This window comes from Rhineura floridana, chromosome 7 (genome assembly GCF_030035675.1).
Source record: "Rhineura floridana isolate rRhiFlo1 chromosome 7, rRhiFlo1.hap2, whole genome shotgun sequence".
Lineage (NCBI taxonomy): Eukaryota > Metazoa > Chordata > Lepidosauria > Squamata > Rhineuridae > Rhineura > Rhineura floridana.
Genome location: NC_084486.1, coordinates 45,060,553 through 45,080,015, shown reverse-complemented (window position 1 = coordinate 45,080,015; position 19,463 = coordinate 45,060,553). Strand labels below are relative to the sequence as shown.

The 19,463-nt window shown below is 42.6% G+C and overlaps 1 protein-coding gene across 4 annotated transcripts in view; it reads left to right on the top strand.

Annotated features, from left to right (window-relative positions):
- RNLS (renalase, FAD dependent amine oxidase) overlaps positions 1–19,463 on the top strand; it is a 174,266-nt gene that overhangs the window by 142,657 nt on the left and 12,146 nt on the right. For 3 of the 4 annotated variants that reach the window (XR_009763971.1, XM_061635398.1, XM_061635399.1), the window contains exon 6: positions 2,269–2,444. Coding sequence is in view for 3 of the 4 variants with exons in the window: in XM_061635398.1 (XP_061491382.1) it covers positions 2,269–2,444 (176 nt within the window). In the remaining variant the exon portion in view is untranslated. Of the gene's footprint in view, positions 1–2,268; positions 2,445–10,526; positions 12,226–19,463 lie in introns of those variants that run through there. The other variant, XM_061635396.1, reaches the window with a different exon arrangement.

The window sequence follows — 19,463 nt, the reverse complement described above, 5'->3', positions numbered from 1 at the left end:
TAATCATGCTGCAGTAACCTCAGTGTTAAATCCATTGCAGTTTAGGTTTCAGCCTAAGATACACATGGTTCTTTGCGGCCATCCCAACAAAAACAGCTTCTCAATTGCTCTTCCTTCTTGCTGAGTGAGCACAGTGTCCCTCTCAGCCATCTCTTCATTTACTTTTAATGGGAAGCTTCTCATCTCCTCTGTGGTTCATTGCTTCTGGGAAACACAACCCTCACAGCACCCCTTTGGGGTCCAACTGAGAAGAGCTTGTGCTGGCAAACAAATCGGTTATACATAGCTCAAAGTTAGGCCCAAAGGTGGCTTGGAAGGATTTTAGGTTCCAGTGTAGCCTGCAATACAGATGTAAGAAAAAAAGAATGTCTGGAGCTAGACACAAGCAATAGTTTACCAAAGACTTCAAGGAGGTATAGTAAGAGTTGTCTCTACCCCTTGTAGCTCCCCAGGTTTCCCCCGTGCAATCAGATACAACCTTTAAATCCTGTCTACTTTATCCTCACAACAACCCTGAAAATGACTGGCTCAAGAGTTGCCCAGTAAGCTTCATGACTGAGTAGGGATTTGAAGCTGGATTGCACCAGTCCTATTTCGACACTATAACCACTACACCATATTGCAGGGATGGGGAGCCTGTGGCTCTCCAGATGTTGCTGGAGTACAACTCCTACCATCACTGGCCATTGGCTACATTATGCAGGGCAGGTGGGAGCTGGACTTCAGTAGCATCTGGAGGACCACAGGTTCCCCATGCTTGACATGCTAATTCTTACTGTCCTGCTGTGTGGATAGTGCTATAATACACTTTAGTCACTAGGTGGCACTGGACTTGGTAGTCTCTGTGTGTTGTCATGAGTTTTCCTGTGAAATTATTTTGTTTGTGTGTGGTTTCTTACTAGTGAGTCCTCTAAGCCTTTCATGGCAACTACCGTGGACTCTGCAAAACCTGCTTGATTGGAGGCTGTAGCGGACTGAGAAAATAATGAATGTGCATGTCTGGAGCAATGGCAGCTCTGTATCACACCACTTTCAGATCTCTGAAAAACTGTCAACTATATCTAGCCTGTTATCAATAATGAATTTGAAAAGGTGGTGATAAATTTGTTGTTCGCTGTTGCTTTGGAGGAAAGGAAAAACTGGAGTGAACATATGCAACAGAACACAGGGGGAGTTATCCACCTACATTGTACTCACAGTAGATCCATTGAACTTTATAGACCCAAGTTACTCATGCGCACTAATTTTAGTAGGTCTACTCTGAGTAGAAGTAAAATTAGCTATAACCCAGGGTTCCTATGTCTTTTATAGATGAGGAGAAAAAGGCATTTTAGCAGGTGCAGTTCATGATGTCTCTGGGCTGAAAAAAAAGTGCCTGCCAAAACTTACCTTTTGCAGTACTACCAGCCATCTCTGTTGCATATGGTAACCCTACATGAGGTTGAATTTGAGCCTTATGCTAGGGTGCTTCTGGATGTCTAGATGAATTTGAACAGCCTCTGAAAGTCTGCCTAGACTGGGTGAAGAAATAAATTGGGGTGGGGAACATTGGGCCCTGGGGCCAAATGTGACCCTTCAGGCCTCTCTGTGTGGCCCTGGGGACTCTGTCCAGGCCACACCCTCTCCCCAGGCCACACCCCTCACTGCCCTGCTTTGTATTCTCCTTGAGCATTCTTGTCTGGTTAGAATGTGTCCTTCACCTTGGATAATGCTGCTTGCTTGCCTGGATGGAGGAGAGAGAGAGAGTGTGTTGAAACTTGCCTCCTATACTAAAGTGAAATTTTACATTCATTGCTCAGCCCACTTTTACCTCTTGTTCACCACCACCACCAATATGTGGCCCCCAGTAGGGAATGTAGTGTTTGGGCTGAAAAGGGATCCTCCTGCCCTGAACTAATGCTGTCAGGAGAGAAAACAAATTAAAACGTTTACTTTGTACTATCCATATTACCTCTCAGGTACCTTGTGGATTCCAGTCACAACAACATTTAAGATAATGAAAGTTTATCCGAGCACCTTCCTGTGGGAATTTTTATTACCAGGTAGATTTTTATACCAGGTAATATAATCAAAATCTCTAAGCAGTTTAACTAGAAAATAAAAGTGTAAACATTAACATTCAATAAACATTTCCTAAAAAAACAAGGGAAAGAGATAAAACCGAGCCGTGTACAAAACAGTGCTGAATCTTCTGATTTTGAAGTTAGAAAAGCTAATTACTTAGATGCCATCTGTAAAAAAAAAATGTTTTCTTTGTGTCGCTTGCAGAATCACCTGACATTGGCCCATCTGTTGTTGTTCACACCAGCGTGTCCTTTGGAAGTCAGCATTTGGAGTGGGATAAGGAAAAGGTGCAGCAGCTGATCCTAGACCAGTTGAAAGATGTTGTACCTAGTTTGCCGAAACCAGCCAGCATCAAGTGCCAGAGATGGAGATATTCTCAGGTAATCTCTAATAATAGACGATGACAGATTACCCAAATCACATATCATCCAATTATAGCTTGTTCAGGGGGCGGGGAGAGAACACATACTTTTTGCTTATTATACTTGTTTCCTGAACACCTCTATAACCAGTCACTGTAAAATGCTTTGGGAGGCATCTGAATGCAAGCTGCTATTGAATATCTGGGAATTACTATTGTATCAGGATTTGATGCCATGCTGAAGCTATGTGGTAGAGCATATGGTCCTGGGGTGTGGTCTGAGGGCACATGATGCAGTCACCTTGTTGAAGATCCCATTTAGATCCTGTCAGTGCCTGAATGGGAGACTGCCTCTGAACGCCATCTATGCCACCTTCAGTTCCATTCATGTGGGTTTGGTGAGTCTTTGGCATCTCCAGTTAAGCATTATCTTAGGTAGCAAGACTTGGGAAAATGCCTGCCTGAAACTCTGGAAGATGTGCAGATTTGGGCTAAATGTTCAGTGAGATTCACCCAGTCTAAAGATAGGTTCATGCTTACCCTCTTGGCAAAGCACCCTGGTATGGCTGAGTTTCCATGCTGCAATGGCATCCATAGCAATTGCACTGGTCAGGTGTATCACAAAGAAAACTCTTTATCTGCACTGCCGCTGTGGTATGAAAATTTGGCCGTATAGATGTCCCCAAATCAGTTCTTTATTCTATCTGATGCTATTAGTTCTATAGGACAACTGAGTGTTGTAGAACAGTTACTTATCAAATATATGAAATGGAGCAGGGAAGCTATTGCTAGTTTAGCTTCCTGAATGTGTTCCTTCTGGAGATACATGCCCCCTTCCTGGGCTGGGCATCTGGCTAGCCAGATGCTAAGCACAAATATGGTGCCTTTGATTCAATCCTGGTTAGCCAATTTCCTATCCCTGGGGGGGGGGGATGGGAACAGGAAGTAGTATATAGTTGACTAGCAAATATAAGACACATAGTTCCAGTGGCTGAAACTGCCTCTGGCAATTGCTCACCCTGATAAAATGCTTTCTTCATATCTGCCTGTCTTTCTCTTAACAACTTCTGCATAACTCCTCCTGGTCTCCTATGCCTTCACATGAACAACATGAGCCATAAAATGTGTGGAAGAACATTGAAATGTATATATATTGAGCAACTGTCAAAAAAATTATATGCAGATGATTACCAAAAGAATCTTGTAATTACCAGCTGCAAAAGTAAACATGGACGCATGTCTAAAGTGTTCAGTTCAAGCCAGTCCCTTCAAAATTCTTTTTTCTTTTATTTTTACAAAAAGTAGCACCGAACCACCTGTTGTGGCTCAAAATGGCTTCCAATGTCTCCCCTTCCTGTAATGTCTAATAAAATTTCACCATGTAACATGACCACATCATTCTGTTAGTTTCCCTGCCTTCACCCCACATCATATATCTTTTTATCTTACTATATAATAAAAAGGTAAGCCGTTACAGCATCACACTGTCATAATGTTACACAGCGTGACATCAAGAGCGGGGCACGGTGGCAGGGCAGCAAGATACAAATATGACTGACAGGGTGTAGGGTGTCTGGGGTGGTGGCACAACAGCCAAGGCAAGCAGTTTGGGGTGAGTGCCTGGGGGATGGTGAACAAGGTTCGAACCAAGGTTTTTGCTGGAGTTGGGTAAACTTAGGGTGGTATGAAACTAACATGTTCCATCAGCACAAGGATTTATGCTTGCACAATGGAACTTCCCCCCTCTCTCCCCCCCCCACTATCTACAAGCCTCTGGAGCAGATTTGGGAAGAGTGTGGGGCACATATTGGGAGAGGAGAGGGGGGGAATTCCATTGTGCAAGCAAATATCCTTGCATTGAAGGAACGCATTAGTTAGCACTATTTTATTTTTATTATTATTATTAGATTTACATCCCACCCTTTCTCCCAGTAGGAGCCCAGGGTGGCAAACACTAAAAACACTTAAAAACATTATAAAAACAGACTTCAAAATATATTAAAACAACCATTAAACATATATTAAAACAATACATCTTTAAAAACATTTTTAAAAAGCTTTAAAAAGATTTTTTAAATATTTTTTAAAAGATTTAAAAGTGCTTTGTATACAACTCTCAGAGTATAATGACATCGCAGCATGAGATGAATTCCACAAGATGTTAGAAAGGTCCAGGATGGGACCAGACATGGAGATCCTACTCACACAGTAAGCTACTGACCATTACGTATACTCATCACACTGCCCCTCAACCAAGTTAAGACTCTATTTTATTTAGTTGGTTATTTTATAAAATTACCCCATTTTTTATCAATATGTGAATAAGAATCAATACCAAACAGCATCCCAAAATAAACAATCAAACTGCAAGTTAAAAACAGCAAAGCCAGCAAATTAAACAGCAGTAAAAACAACAACAAGAAGATGATCTTGGATCAGATTAGAAGCATGAAAGAACAGCATGATCTCTGCCTGACACCTAAAAACAAGTGTCCAAGAAAGCATAGGGACAGGGTTCCATAGTTTGAGTGCCAGCACCAAAAGGGCCCCATCTCTAGTAAGCATCTCCCTGTTCTCATAAAGCAAGAGTACATGCTGAAGATACTCTGAAAATAGTCTTAGCAGGCGGACAGGTTCAAGCTGAAGATGATGGGCCTTTAGATACCCTGGCTTCAAGCTGTTGGAATTTAAAAAGTCTAACCTAGCATGAGTATGGGGGAAAAAACCCTGAGAATCAGTGAATATCTTTCAACTATTATTAATATTCACTTACAGGCAAAAAAAACCCTTAGTTTAAGAATGTACCTATAGCCAACAGATATTTCTATCATACTTTAAAAAGCAGGGAAATTGGGCAGCTCTAGTGAATGCACCAGGGGAGCAGGAGACCTGACCTCCTCAGAGATATTGTAGTGCCCTACAAATTTGTCAAAATGCAAACACAATTTGAGTTGGTCTTTCACAGTCAGATCCACTTCCTGTGTAGCTTGGAATAATTTGGTAACATGTGCCTCTGAGCATATGGTGAGTGGTGGCAAGACGTGCCATCTCCAAAGATGGAGAATTACATTTTTGTATGTTTGTTGGTGTTCTTCTTACTTTGCTTCACTCCTGCGTTACTATTGTTTCTACAGAGGATCTAATCTAAACAAATTTATTTCCCTCATTATTCATTCTAGAAACCTGTGTCAAATGTATTTTTATTAATTTCAAAGCCTTTTTATTGGTCAGTGTCATATGATGGTGAAGACAGCCTTTTGTGTTTCAAACTGAAGGTTATGTTCTATTTCTATTTTGGGCGCATTAACAGTTGAATCTGAAACTGCAGTTTGATGTAAAATCAGAATGATTACAATATGTTGCTACTTAAGCAATGACTCTAGATTTTGGAAAAAACAAACTTAGCCTGCCCAAGATGCATGTTTTCAGCCTGCTATGTTTAAACCACTTCATTTAAGGAAAGGTGGGCACAACATAGAGCACACCTACAATTTTGCTAGAATATATTTCACCTCCCACTGTTTTATCTTGTGCAAACTGAGACACTCCTCATGTCCACTGGAGACTATTCTGCAGAATAGTCAGTGCCATTATTCCACAATTATTTTTTGAGTGTTTTTAGTGTAAATTTTGCAGTGTTGCTGTACTTCACACATTCAAAGAAACAGAAGCAAAAGAAAATGATTTCCTATAGGAAACTTCACTAAAAGGAAATCAGACATATTTAAAGTGACCGTCTGAACTATATCAACTGTTGTAATAATGTTGCTTCCTCCCTGCTAAAACAAGATCAGCATAGCACATGTCTTCTTTCTATTATATGGGCTGATTGCAGGTGTTGCCATCACTCACCATATGCTCAGAGGCACATGTTACCAAATTCTTCCAAGCTCCACAGGAAGTGGATTGGACTGTGAAAGACCAACCCAAATGGTGTTTGCATTTTTATAAATTTGTAGGGCAGTACAATATCTCAGAGAGGAGGTCAGGTCTTCTGCTCCCCTGGTGCATTCACTATAGCTGCTGAATTTCCCTGCTTTTTAAGGTTTGATAGAAATATCTGTTGGCTATAGGTACATTCTTAAACTGCAAGATTTTTTGCCTATTAGTGATTTTTTCTGCTTTTTAATCCGGGAGGTAAGAAATGGGATCATGTGCCAGCTTGCTGAGAATGAATTGATCATTTGCATGCTTATTGAGTTCAGTGGGATTTACTCCCTGCAATCATGTTTAGGATAGGTGAAACTGACCACAGGGGCTGGGGAGGGGAGGGGAGGGGAGGAGGAGGAGGGAGGGGAGGAAGGGCAGAGGGGAGGAGGGGAAGGGGAGCAGGAAGGAGGAGGAGGGGAGGAGAAGTACAGGTTTGATCGTTTGCATGTTTATTGAGTTCAGTGGGATTTACTGCTGTGCAATCATGCTTAGGATAGGTAAAACTGACTGGGGGGAGAGAGGGACAGCTGGAGTGGTCAGGGAAGAAGGAAGAGGGGAGGGGAAGGAGGGGAGAGCCAGGTCTGATCATTTGCATGCCTATTGAGTTCAATGGATTTACCCCTATGTAATTATGGTTAGGATAGGTAAAACTGACCGTGGAGGAGGGGGAGGGGAGATGGGAACGGAAGGAGCAGGAGGGGGAAGGAGAGGATTGGAGGGAGAAGGGCAAAGGAAGGGGCAGGGGAGGGCAGGTTTGATCATTTGCATGCTTAAATGGTATTTACTCCCATGCAGTCATGCTTAAGATAGGTAAAACTGACCATGGGGAGGGGGAGGGCAGGGGGAGGGCAGGGGGAAGGAGGGGATTGGAGGGGGAGGGGGAGGGGCACGAGGGAGGGGGTAGGAGGAAAGAGAAAGGAGGGTGGGTTTAATCAGTTGCATACTTTTTGAGTTCAATGGGATTTATTTCTGTGCATTCATGTTTGAAAATGGAAATGAACTGCCTTCAAGTGGATCCCGACTTATGGTGACCCTATGAATAGGGTTTTCACGGTACATGGTATTCAGAGGTGGTTTTACCATTACCTTCCTCTGAGGCTGAGAGGCAGTGACTGGCCCAAGGTCACCCAGTGAGCTTCATGGCTGTGTGGGAATTCTCCCCAGATCATAGTCCAACGCTGACCTGGAGGAGGGGCAAGGAGGGTAGGAGGAGGGGGATGGTAGGAGATTGGGTGGGTAGGTACTGGGCAGAGGGGAAGCCCCTTTCCTTTCCAAAAGGAAAACAATGTGAACAGTATCATTGCTTTTCAGCATTTCTCCCACCTTTTTATTCTACAGCAGGCACATGTAGCCTCCCACCCAAATTTAAACCAAAGCTGTCCCTGGCCACATCCACACCAGATCTTTATTTCACTTTTGACAGTCATGGCTTCTCTCAAAGAATCCTGGGAAGTGTAGTTAGTGAAGGGTGTTGAGAGTTGCTAGGAGACGCCCTGTTCCCCTCACAGAGCTTCAATCAGAGTGGCTGACTGTTAAACCACTCTGGCCACTGGAGCTCTGTTAGGGGAACAAACTACACTTCCCAGGATTCTCTGAGGGAAGCCATGACTGTCTCACATGAAATCAAAGTCTGGTGTGGGTGTGGCCTTCTGATTAGGCAAGACAAGCAGCTGTGATTCCGGCTTTTCTGACAGTTGGTTCTTACTCAGCATGCCTGACATCATTCAGTTCAATGCTAAATTTCTTAAATTAATTAAAAATCAGGCAGGCATTTTTTTTTAACTTTTAAACTGCAGAAGATGAAGGTCAGAGTATGGGGCAAGGTCAGTAACAGGATTACAGGTACTCTGTGAACATGGCTGATTTTTAATTAATTTCAAGAGATTATGAGAACTCTGAGAGAAAAAAAGTCCAAAAGGGCTCTGGGTGTTTTTTTCTCTCTCTTTAATAATAATAATAATAATAATAATAAATTTTATTTTTCAGCCGCCTATCTGTCCGGGTTAGGGACACTCTAGGCGACGAACAACAAGAATAAAAACAATACATATAGATCAACATAATCAAATTTTAAGCTAAAAAATCATTCATTAATTCAGAACATAAATTAATCTGTCCCAATCTTGTAGGCCTGCCTGAACAGCCAGGTCTTCAAGGCTCGGCGATAGCTGGACAGGGAGGGAGCATGTCTGAGATCGAAAGGGAGAGAGTTCCAGAGGGTGGGGGCCACAACAGAGAATGCCCTCTCTCTGGTCCGTACCAGCCTAGCTGTTCTCACCGGTGGGACCGAGAGAAGGTCTTGCGAGGCTGATCTCATCAGGCGGCACAATCGGTGATTCTGGAGGCGTTCCTTCAGATATACTGGGCCGAAACCATATAGAGTTTTAAAGGTCAACACCAACACCTTGAATTGGGCCCAGTAGACAACTGGTAGCCAGTGAAGATCTAATAACACTGGGGTGATATGATCCCAGCGACGGCTGTGCGTAATCAAGCGTGCCGCCGCGTTCTGTACCAGCTGTAATTTCCGGACTGTTTTCAAGGGTAACCCCACGTAGAGCGCATTGCAGTAGTCTAAGCGAGAGGAGACCAGGGCATGTATCACCTGAGGGAGCAGGTGAACAGGAAGATAGGGACGCAGTCTCCGTATCAGATGTAATTGATACCAAGCTGCCCGGCTCACTGCTGTAATCTGAGCCTTCATGGACAGCTGGGAGTCAAGTATGACCCCAAGACTGCAGACCTGGTCCTTCAGGGGTAAACTTACCCTATCAAGCATCAGGTCAGTAATTCCTAACTTCCTTTTATCTCCCACAAGTAATACCTCAGTCTTGTCGGGGTTCAGCTTCAGCCTATTCTCTCCCATCCATCCACTTACGGATTCTAGGCACTTGGACATGGTATTCACAGCCAACTCCGGTGAGGACTTAAAGGAGAGATAGAGCTGAGTGTCATCTGCGTACTGATGGCACTGCAACCCAAAACTCCTGATGATTGCTCCCAGCGGTTTCACATAGATGTTGAATAGCATGGGAGAGAGGATAGAACCCTGTGGCACTCCACAATGAAGAGGCCAAGGGTCTGAAACCTCATCTTCCAATGCCACCCGTTGCTGCCTATCCGAGAGATAGGAACGGAACCACTGCAAGACAGTGCTTCCTATTCCTAATCCCTCTAGGCGGTTTAAAATGATACCGTGGTCAACGGTATCGAAAGCCGCTGAGAGGTCCAGGAGGACAAGGAAGGTGTATTCACCCCTATCCAATGCCCTCTGCATATCATCTACCAGAGCGACCAAGGCTGCTTCCATACCATGACCAGTCCTAAAACCCGATTGGTATGGATCTAAATAATCTGTTTCCTCCAAGTGTGTCTGTAATTGCGCAGCCACCACCCTCTCAATCACCTTGCCCAAGAATGGTAAATTAGAGACTGGGCGAAAGTTGTTTAACTCTTGGGGATCCAAGGACAGTTTTTTTAAGATGGGCTTTATTACCGCTTCCTTGAGGGCTGATGGCATTGCACCCTCTTGCAAGGATGCATTCACCACCGCCTTGATCCCTTCGCCCAGTCTCTCTTTACAGCTCATGATGAGCCATGATGGGCAAGGATCAACCAGACAGGTGGTCGGCTTCACAGTACAGAGCACCTTGTCCACTTCCTCGGAGAGAAGAGGCTGAAACCGATCCCAACAGACCGGAATACAACTGGCCGACTCTGGCCCACTTCCTGTCTCCACGGCGAGCAGAAGCGTGCTCTTCAGGCATTCGATTTTATCGGCAAAGTGTTTAGCAAAAGTATCACAGGAGATTTTAGAATGTTCCATGGGTTCCTGAGCAACTGGACCGACCAGGCTTCGGACCACTTGGAACAATCTCCTGGGACAACTTATTTAAAGTCTTTAGACTTTGAACTCTCCATTCTTTCTGGCTGTTTTGTTTATCGCCATGAAAATTTAGAGGGTTGTTAAACAAGCGTTTCTGAGTTCAGGACAATAAGTTTTGTAAGGTTTTGTTTTGAAATGATCTTATGGGAAGCCTCAGAATGGCATGGGGGGTATTTTCAATTTAACATTGCAGAATGTGAAAAATCCACACTGACTATAGTATACAGTCACTCTCGTGGCTGTTTAATCACTTATCGAATTTATAACCTACCCTTCTTCCCACAGAAGGCCAGGGCAGCAATGAAAGAATATCATCTCTCTCTTCCACACCTTCCACTAGACAATTCATGCCCTGAAAAAGTGGGAGGGGTTATTCATGAACTTTCAAGAGGCCAAAATGGCTTGCAAGCCATTCCACTTTCCTGCATCAGAAGTCAAGCTAACACAGCAGGACACTCTACTTAGGTTGGCTAGCACTCAGGGCATGCTCTTGGTTTGAAAAGGCCCTCAGCAAGATGTCTCTGATGACTCTACCTGTGTGAGTTTCTGCAAGACCTGCTCCCTGCATTTCTGGCTAATTTCCACCTGGCCTGGAAGGGTGGGGCCCTGTCTCTCTCCAGCTACAAAAACAGCAACTGCTGAAGGGGCCAGAGACCATCTGCCTGTGTGAGTTTCTGCAAGACCTGCTCCCTGCATTTCTGGCTAATTTCCACCTGGCCTGGAGGGGTGGGGCCCTGTTCCTCTCCAGCTACAAAAGCAGCAACTGCTGAAGGGGCCAGAGACCGTGTGTGTGTGTATGTGCGCGTGAACCTGCTGCTCGGGATGTCTATAGACTACTGGGGTTAGTTGTTTTTTAGTTGTTTTTGGGGTCAAGATTTAATTTTGGAGATTCATTTTTGCTGTTATTTGGACTACAGCATATTTTTGTTAGACACTGTTGTGAAGTGTGTGGGGATTGCTTAATTGTATATTTATTGAGATGTTTTCATTAGTTTGTTGTTTATTATTATTGTCTGGCTACTTATATACTGTGTATATTTATATTTCTTTGTTGTATTATTTCTCTGTTGTACACCGCCCAGAGAGCTATGCTAGTCGGGCGGTATAGAAATTTAACATAGATAGATAGATAGACTCCTTTCCTATGTCATTGGATTTATCTGGTAGGATCTGTGGAAGCAGCAGAAGGCCATTTAAGCTTCCTGCAATGTCCTGGGATAACACTGTAGCAGGAGCATTGTGGAAACTTAAAATGATGGCTCACAGACCCAGACACCATGGCAAATATATGTGCCAGTGGGCCCTTCCTAGGAGCGTGAGCCAGGTATTGACAGGAGGCCTGTTGAAACCAACTGCCATTTAGGTCCTCCTCTCTTGGATCTGTTTCCTATGTAGTTTCATTCCAGGTCTGGCATCACCCATAGCTGATGGGACCATGATAGAGCCCACCACTGACACCTGCTTTAAACCCCCTTGGCATTTGAGTTTGGGGGACTGCCATTTCAATTTCCCACAGTGTCTTGGAGTGATGCTGTGTTGAGGGCATTGTGAAAATTTAAAATAAAGCGCAAGGGGTCCAATGACATGGAGGTCACTTTACCAGGGCAACCTCAACTCCAGAGCCAGCCCTTCATCATTATGCAATGCTATGCATCAATTTGATATCTCCGTTTGCTTATTTTCTTCTCCATTTTTTTTCCATTTTATATTGTGCCTCATAGACTCGTAGATTCCTGCATTGAGCAGGGGATTGGAGTTGATGGCCTTATAGGCCCCTTCCAGCTCTGCTATTCTATGATTCTATGCTATGACTGTAAGCCATTTTTAAAAATTGTAAACCACTTTGTGCATTGGCAGAAAGGCTCAAATGAATTTAGTCAATGAAGAGTCACCTTCCTATTTTTGTCTTGGCTCTGCAGCCTGTGTTCTTGAAGTTAAAAGAACAAAAACAAATTAGAAGCCAAAGCCTTGACACACATGAACTTGAGCTTCATCACTCGCACAGCTCTCAATTCTCATCCAGCTATAGATGGATCTGGCTGTGGGACTTCCTTTTTGCTGAAGGGAGGAGAAAATGGAGTTCCTGCCTCAACAGCAAGAGGCTCAAATGCTCCTCTTGCTCCAGAGTGGCAGGAAGCAGTCTGTCAACCAGCATGACACTGTCTGAGAACCAGAGGTTAAAAATACTACCATGAGGTATCACATAATAGCAGTAGCAGCAGCAGGATTTCTAGAATAGTTATCATTATGGCAGCTAGATTTAATTAGAAAGATAAAAACACCAGGTTGTTAATTAGGTTTATTGTGGTTATTATAATTCATCATTCATGTTACTGTAATGCCCACAATGCCTACACAGTAATCGCTAGGTGAAATTAAGGAGACGGTATTAATTCCTGGAGCCGAGAGCAATGTGCAGCACTGAACTAGATTCATGAATCTTAGGGTTGTTTTACATATTCCACAGAGCAAAAACTGAGTCCACTAGTGAGGCAGCCAGTCCTGACTCCTTGACAAATGTACATGTCTGGTTAATGTGTGTTCAAGGATGTGGTTGTCACATTCATCTTTTAGGTAGACACCTAAGGCTGCAATCCTATGCACACTTACCTAGGAGTAAGCCTCTCTAGTAAACATAATCATCATCATGTTGTTTGCCATTTTTCCACAAAAAGAATTATGCTCAAAGTGGCTTATAACAATGAGAACAACAATACATCACAAAATCATCAACAAAATTTCGTAGTAACAGCAATCATAAAGCAGCAACATATAGTAAAATGTAACAGCATGCAAAACCCAACATTTTCAGTACTATAAATGTATCGGCATTATACCTCCTGGCAGTAGCAAAAATTACCAGGGAGTTTGAACACTTTCATCCTGGTCCTAGTCATTTTGTTTACTACAGATTAGCCAAGAATCAAGCACAAGATTGTGCTGCATGATATTTTAGGTGTGTCATTCAAGGCCAAACAAAATGTGACATTCAATTGATGTTTGTATTTAACGTGTATGGTGTTTTTATTAATGAAAGTAGCAGAGTGGTAAGCGGCGGTAATGCAGCCAAAGCTCTGCTCACGGCTGGAGTTCGATTCCAACGAAAGGAGGGAGTCGAATCTCCGGTAATAGGGGTTGAGCTCCACTCAGCCTTCCATCCATCCGTGGTCGGTAAAATGAGTACCCGGCGTACGCTGGGGGGTAAAGAAAGGCCGGGGTAGGAACTGGTAATCCCACCCCATATATACGGTCTGCCTAGTAAACGTTGCAAGACGTCACCCTAAGAGTCGGAAGCAACTCGCACTATGAGTGTGGGGACACCTTTACCTTTAGCAGCCACAGAGATGGGGGTGTGATATATATCAGGACAGTAGTTGGCAGGGGGAGGAAATTTAGTCCTTTCCTTCCCTGCTCCAGTCCTGATGGAAATAATTCCTCTGAAGAAGCTATATGCATTGGCGCAAATGGGGGTGGGAGGGTCTTCCCAATCCAAATAGTCCACCAAGGCTTCGGCTGGGCAGGAAAGGATTAAAGTCCTTGCCTACTGCAAACCTTATAATTAGCGCACACACTGTGGCTGCTATTTGCATGTTTAAAATGTACATTAAATCCAAATAAACAATTAATGTATCTTTGCACACTTTAAGAACATAAGAAGAGCCTGCTGGATCAGGCCAGTGGCCCATCTAGTCCAGCATCCTGTTCTCACAGTTGCCAACCAGGTGCCTGGGGGAAGCCCGCAAGCAGGTTTGCATTACATGCATAAGGTCCCCTCCAGAGTGGTGTGTGTGTCTCTGTGTGTTATACAGTTGTGATTGATGCAATAACAGTGCATCAGTGATAGATTTATATTCAACCATCCACACATTGTTTTGCTTTATTTATTTATTTATTTATTTATTTATTGCACTTGTATACCGCCCCATAGCCGAAGCTCTCTGGGCGGTTCACAGCAATCAAAAACATCAAAACAAATATACAATTTAAAACACATTTTAAAAACAATTTAAAACACAATTTTAAAATTTAAAACAATATAAAGACAATTTAAAACACCTGCTAAAATGCCTGGGAGAAGAGGAAAGTCTTGACCTGGCACGGAAAAGATAACAATGTTGGCGCCAGGCACACCTCATCAAGAAAACCATTCCATAATTTGAGGGCCACCACTGAGAAGTCCCTCTCCCTTGTTGCCACCCTCCGAGCTTCCCCACTTGGCTCTCAGTCCTCTCTCCCAGGCACATAACTGAAGACCCAGAAAAAGGCAGACAAAGCAGGAGCCACCTCAGCCAGCCGGTTTATGTATCCCCTCCAGAGAAGGAACAGGTGGAAAAAATCAGCCACAGCTGGCTGAGTACGTGGGGCCTGGTCCTGCAAGGCATGACCCCCATAGAGCAGAAGTCCAACCAGGAAAGGGGGGTGGGGGGTGGGGGTGGCCGAGCAGCAGCAAGTAAGCAGGTTATGTATCCCCTCCAGAGAAGGAACAGGTGGAAAAAATCAGTCACAGCTAGCTGAGTATGTGGGGCCTGGTCCTGCAAGGTGTGGCCCCCGCAGAGCAGAAGTCCAACCAGGAAAGGGTGGTGGTGGTGGTGGTAGCTGAGCAGCAGGCAGGCCAGGCAGGCAGCAGCAGCAGCAGTAGCAGCAAACAGCTCTCTTTCCCTGGATGGTGGTGTTCCCCTTCCTCCTGCAGGCACTGGGTTGTTCTGTGATGCTTCCCCAATACTATTGCATTATTGCCCTCTGGAGAGGCACTCTTTGACTATAGTGCAAGAAAAATGGACAAGAAGTAAACCAGAACATTTGTGGCATAAAAAGTTACAGAATTTCAGCAGAACGTTTACAAGACGTTTACTGATTGGAAATAAAGTAGTATCTCTGTTCCAAAACCTTTGCAGGTGCAAGCAATATTTGAAGTAGGTTTGCATATAACTGCCCCGATACCATCATTAGCACAAATCATCATGAATGCACAAGTAAAATAACATCTGGAGGAGTCCCATGTTCCTGTGTTTAATTTCTGGCATCTCCATTTAAGGCTGGTAAATACTCCTGGCTGAAACTCTGGAGAGACTCTGCCAGTCAATTTATTCAGTGAGCTAGGAGGATTATTGGTCTGACTTGATATAAGGCAGCTTCCTATGTTCCCATGTCTAAAATATGTAATATGTGAATCAAATAGCACCAGTACAAACACTGGGCTTTTTTCTCATATGACAGGCTCAAACAAGTGTGTGTGTGTGTATGTGTGTTCTTTCCTTATATTTTTAAATATATATAATGTTCATATATAATATTTGACATATAAAATTCTATAAGGTAACATTAACCAAACAACAGTGTACTTACGACCATTCAAAAAAGGTAAAACTGAAATATTCATATTCAACGAGAATACATTTAAAAAGAACAATTTTTCTTGCTCTAGTCTTTGTCTTTTTTTCTTTGTCTTTTTTTTTTTGCATCAGACAGCATACAGGCACATGGTGTGTCACATTTGAGTTCCTCGTTGAGTACCACACACCACATAACATCCTCTGCAGATGAAATCATAAAGACATAAAGCCCTTTGACTGTCCCCGTAATCCACACTTGCTTATACAGTAGATGTGGCCAATTCATAAGAAGCTTATTTGTCAATCATAGAGCTATCAACCATAGATAGGTGGCATTAAGTGAACGTAAATGGAGACTGTGTTCACAGGGAGGAAGCTCCCTTCAAGAACTGACTATGCTCAAGTCCATACAGTGGTGGTTGCTAATTACCTTTCAGCCATCTTTGCTTTAACATTCCAATCAACTATTGACACAGCAGCAAAAGGAGAAAATGAAAGATGGACAGGGTATTTCCCCCGAGAGGATTTCAAGCAGGATTTATCCTTTCTGTTAATTCAGTACAGCTATTATGTCCTTCATATGGCCAAATACAATCCCAGGATTAAAATGCAGACATCACAATTATCCATAGAAGACATGGGATTAGTCCTCCCAAACTTCTATTGATACTATTTAGCAGCACAGCTGCAGTCCTTTAGCCCATGGTTTAATTATGATAAGACAACATTAGCATTAGCACTCAAGGATTCCCAAGCCAGAAAGCCTTTTCAACAGTCATATGTTGCATTGTGGTAGGATTTGGAGAAGAGTACAGCTCAAGCAATGCGTCTGTTTCATACTTTTCATGAGCAACATCTTTCCTGCTTCTTTAAAATAATATATTGCAGGAGCCCACATTCCGAAAACAAAGAGATAATACCAATTTTTAAAAAGCCTGCCTCCCATTCCCACATGCGAAGGGTCAAGAGGCACAATGGCTTTGTCTCTGGTGCTGAATCTGAAGGGCATCTCTGCCATAGTTGTTATATAAACAACCCTATGGAGGGGACTTTTTTGTTTGAAAGGGTAGCATTGTCCATTCCTAATAAAAATAAATGAACATTCTGAATTTATTTTGTGTGTGTGTATGAACATGCATATACCTTGACATGTACGCATTAGGACATCCAATATGGCTAAAGGATAGAGAGCCCACAATACTTTTTCTAACTCTCTTCCCCTCCCTAGGATAGGGTTCTGTCTTGTTCTTTAATTCATTTAAAGAATAGTAGGTCCAAGAGGTTCGTTTCCTGATACAGCTGGCCTCACAGAGCACAATCACTTCCATCTTAGGTAGTTAACCTACCCCTGCACTTAGCCTAGTATAGGGAGGACTGAATCTGTCAATTTTGGTTTCTCTTGGGTTCTCAATTTTCCATTCTTTCCATTCACCACATTTCTGCAACAGTTTGCACTTTTTAAAAAAGTACTGACAAAAAGGTGTCAGCATTTTAGTATTCATTTCTCTTAATATACTCATTTTTGCATGCAATTTCCCTAATAGAATGCATTTTGTATATTATGTCCCCTAAAATATCTATATGTCTATATGTAGCATGTAGAAAGTTGAACTATAGAATTTCTTGCCACAAGGAAATTAGTGTGGCCAAAAAAATTATAAATAATCCAAAGAGGGATTAGATGTCAATAGAAAATGATGGCAGTAATTGCCAGCTGCTTATGCACTACCATTTTCTGACTGGCTCAGCCTACTCAAGTGGTTCCTGGTGGAAGAAAGTTTGAGAACTCCTCAGAGCATCAGTGCCTTACCCAGTTGCTTGTGCTTATCTGTTGTTTGTTCTCTACTCCCTTTCAAGTGATCCTCTTTTGCTTTGTCCATTCTCCCCCCATTACTGTCCAGAATCAGATGAGCTAATCTAAATAGTTAAATTCTTAACAGCATAAGAGCTGGATTTTCTAATTAAAGGCAGGAGGCAAATGGTTTATTTATTTGTGGACAAACTTTTTTGTTAGAGATGATCCATATCATCAATTTCTTACCAAGACTTTGTACTATCCTGTTCCTGTGTGACAAACATAACGGAAGGGAACTAGAGCAGTAAACTTGACATTTGTAGTTCAGTTGCACTTCTAAACAAATCTTTGATCCAGACTAAACCAAACTAAACAGCAACAACAAATTCCAGGGAAGATTCAAGTGGGAAACTTTAACATTTTTTGCATTCCTATCTGTTATTTGTTCCGCCTTTTTTAACCTTTTCATTTGTTTTGCTATCTTCTACATCTGTATCCTTTGGTCTCACTAGCACATGCATGTGCGTCTTTTGATCTACCCCAAAGAGCCTTTGCTCTGGGCCAAGTATGGGACTGTGACCAAAAAAAAAAATTCTTGGGAGTTTAATTCATTTCTACCATGTACCAAAATGGCTTTCAGCTGACTTATGCTCCAGATGCTGACATTTCAGTTGCCTTCAAAAGACCACCATTGTGTTTGATTTCATCTAGTTTATTAAAAATATTTATATCCCACCTTTTGCACCAGTGACACTCTAAGGCATCTAAACAGCATCAAAACCATATGCAATTATTTGAAACAAACAAAAATCAAGTAAGCAGCAGAGCAAAGAAAAAAAATCCCAGTACCATAGACGGAAATTTTAAAAATGCCTTCCAAAAGGATCCCAAAAGCTCTCTGAAAGAACACATTGTTTGCCTGGGAGTTCCAAAGCCTTGGAATCACCAAAGAGAAGGTCCTATTCTAAGGTAATTGTATCCCATACTTTAAACGAAGAAAGTCCTGCAAGGACTACCTTAAAGAACAGATAGGCTTATCGTGAAGAAAGTGGTCATTTAATTACCCTGGATGGAGGCCATTTAGGGCTTTAATGGTTAATGTCAGCACACTGTGGGCACAAAGAAATGAAATGGAAGCCAATAGAGCTGCATCAGAGTTGGCATCATGTTATCTGTGGGTCCACCCCAGTAACAGTCTGGTGGCCACATATAGTTCTAGTTGTTTATTCCTAAGAACTCTTCAGAGGCACCCTTACATAACACTACAGGATGTGAGTAAAGCATAGCACTGTTAAAGTTTAGGTCAGGAAAGAGGACCAGCACTAGCTTCTCCAGCAGGAGTAATAATTACAAGCAAGTCAGTAATAATGGAAGCCAATAGTATGATATCTGTTCCAGTGAAACTCTGGCATTTTAGGAAATTAGATGGCCTGATATATAGCATAGAACTTATGCAGCATTTTAAATTTTAGATTTGCAAATATTTTACCTTTCTAAAATCAATCTTTCTGGAAAAAAGAATGGTAGACTGGTCTGAAACAAAACAAAATTAAATTTAACAGAGATAAATGCAAAGTTCTATGATTAGAAAGGAGGAAATCAAATGCACAGGTATAGCATGCCTGGCTTGGTAACATGTGATCTCTGGATTGCGGTCATGCACAAGGTGAACATAAATCAGCAGTGTGATACAGCTGCAAAACAGGCTAATGCAATTTGCAGCTGCATTAATGGTGGCAAAGTTTCCAAGATAAGAGAAGTAACAATACCACTTTATTCTGCACTATTCAAAGCTCATATGGAGCACTGTGTCCAGTTCTGTCTCCATACTTTAAGAAGGAAGTAGGCAAATTGGAATAGGTTCAAATGAAAGCCACAAAGGCAGTCAGCATTGTGGACAGTAAGGCCTATGAGGAAAGGTTAAAGAAAATGGGCCTGTTTATTTATTATTTATTTTTATTTCTTCATTAAATTTATATCCTGCCCTTCCTCCCAGAAAGAGCCCAGGGCAGCTGTTTAGCCTGGAAAAGAGAATTCTTGGCAGATTGTAATCGCACTCTCAAATACCCAAAGGTTGCCACACAGAAGACAGCA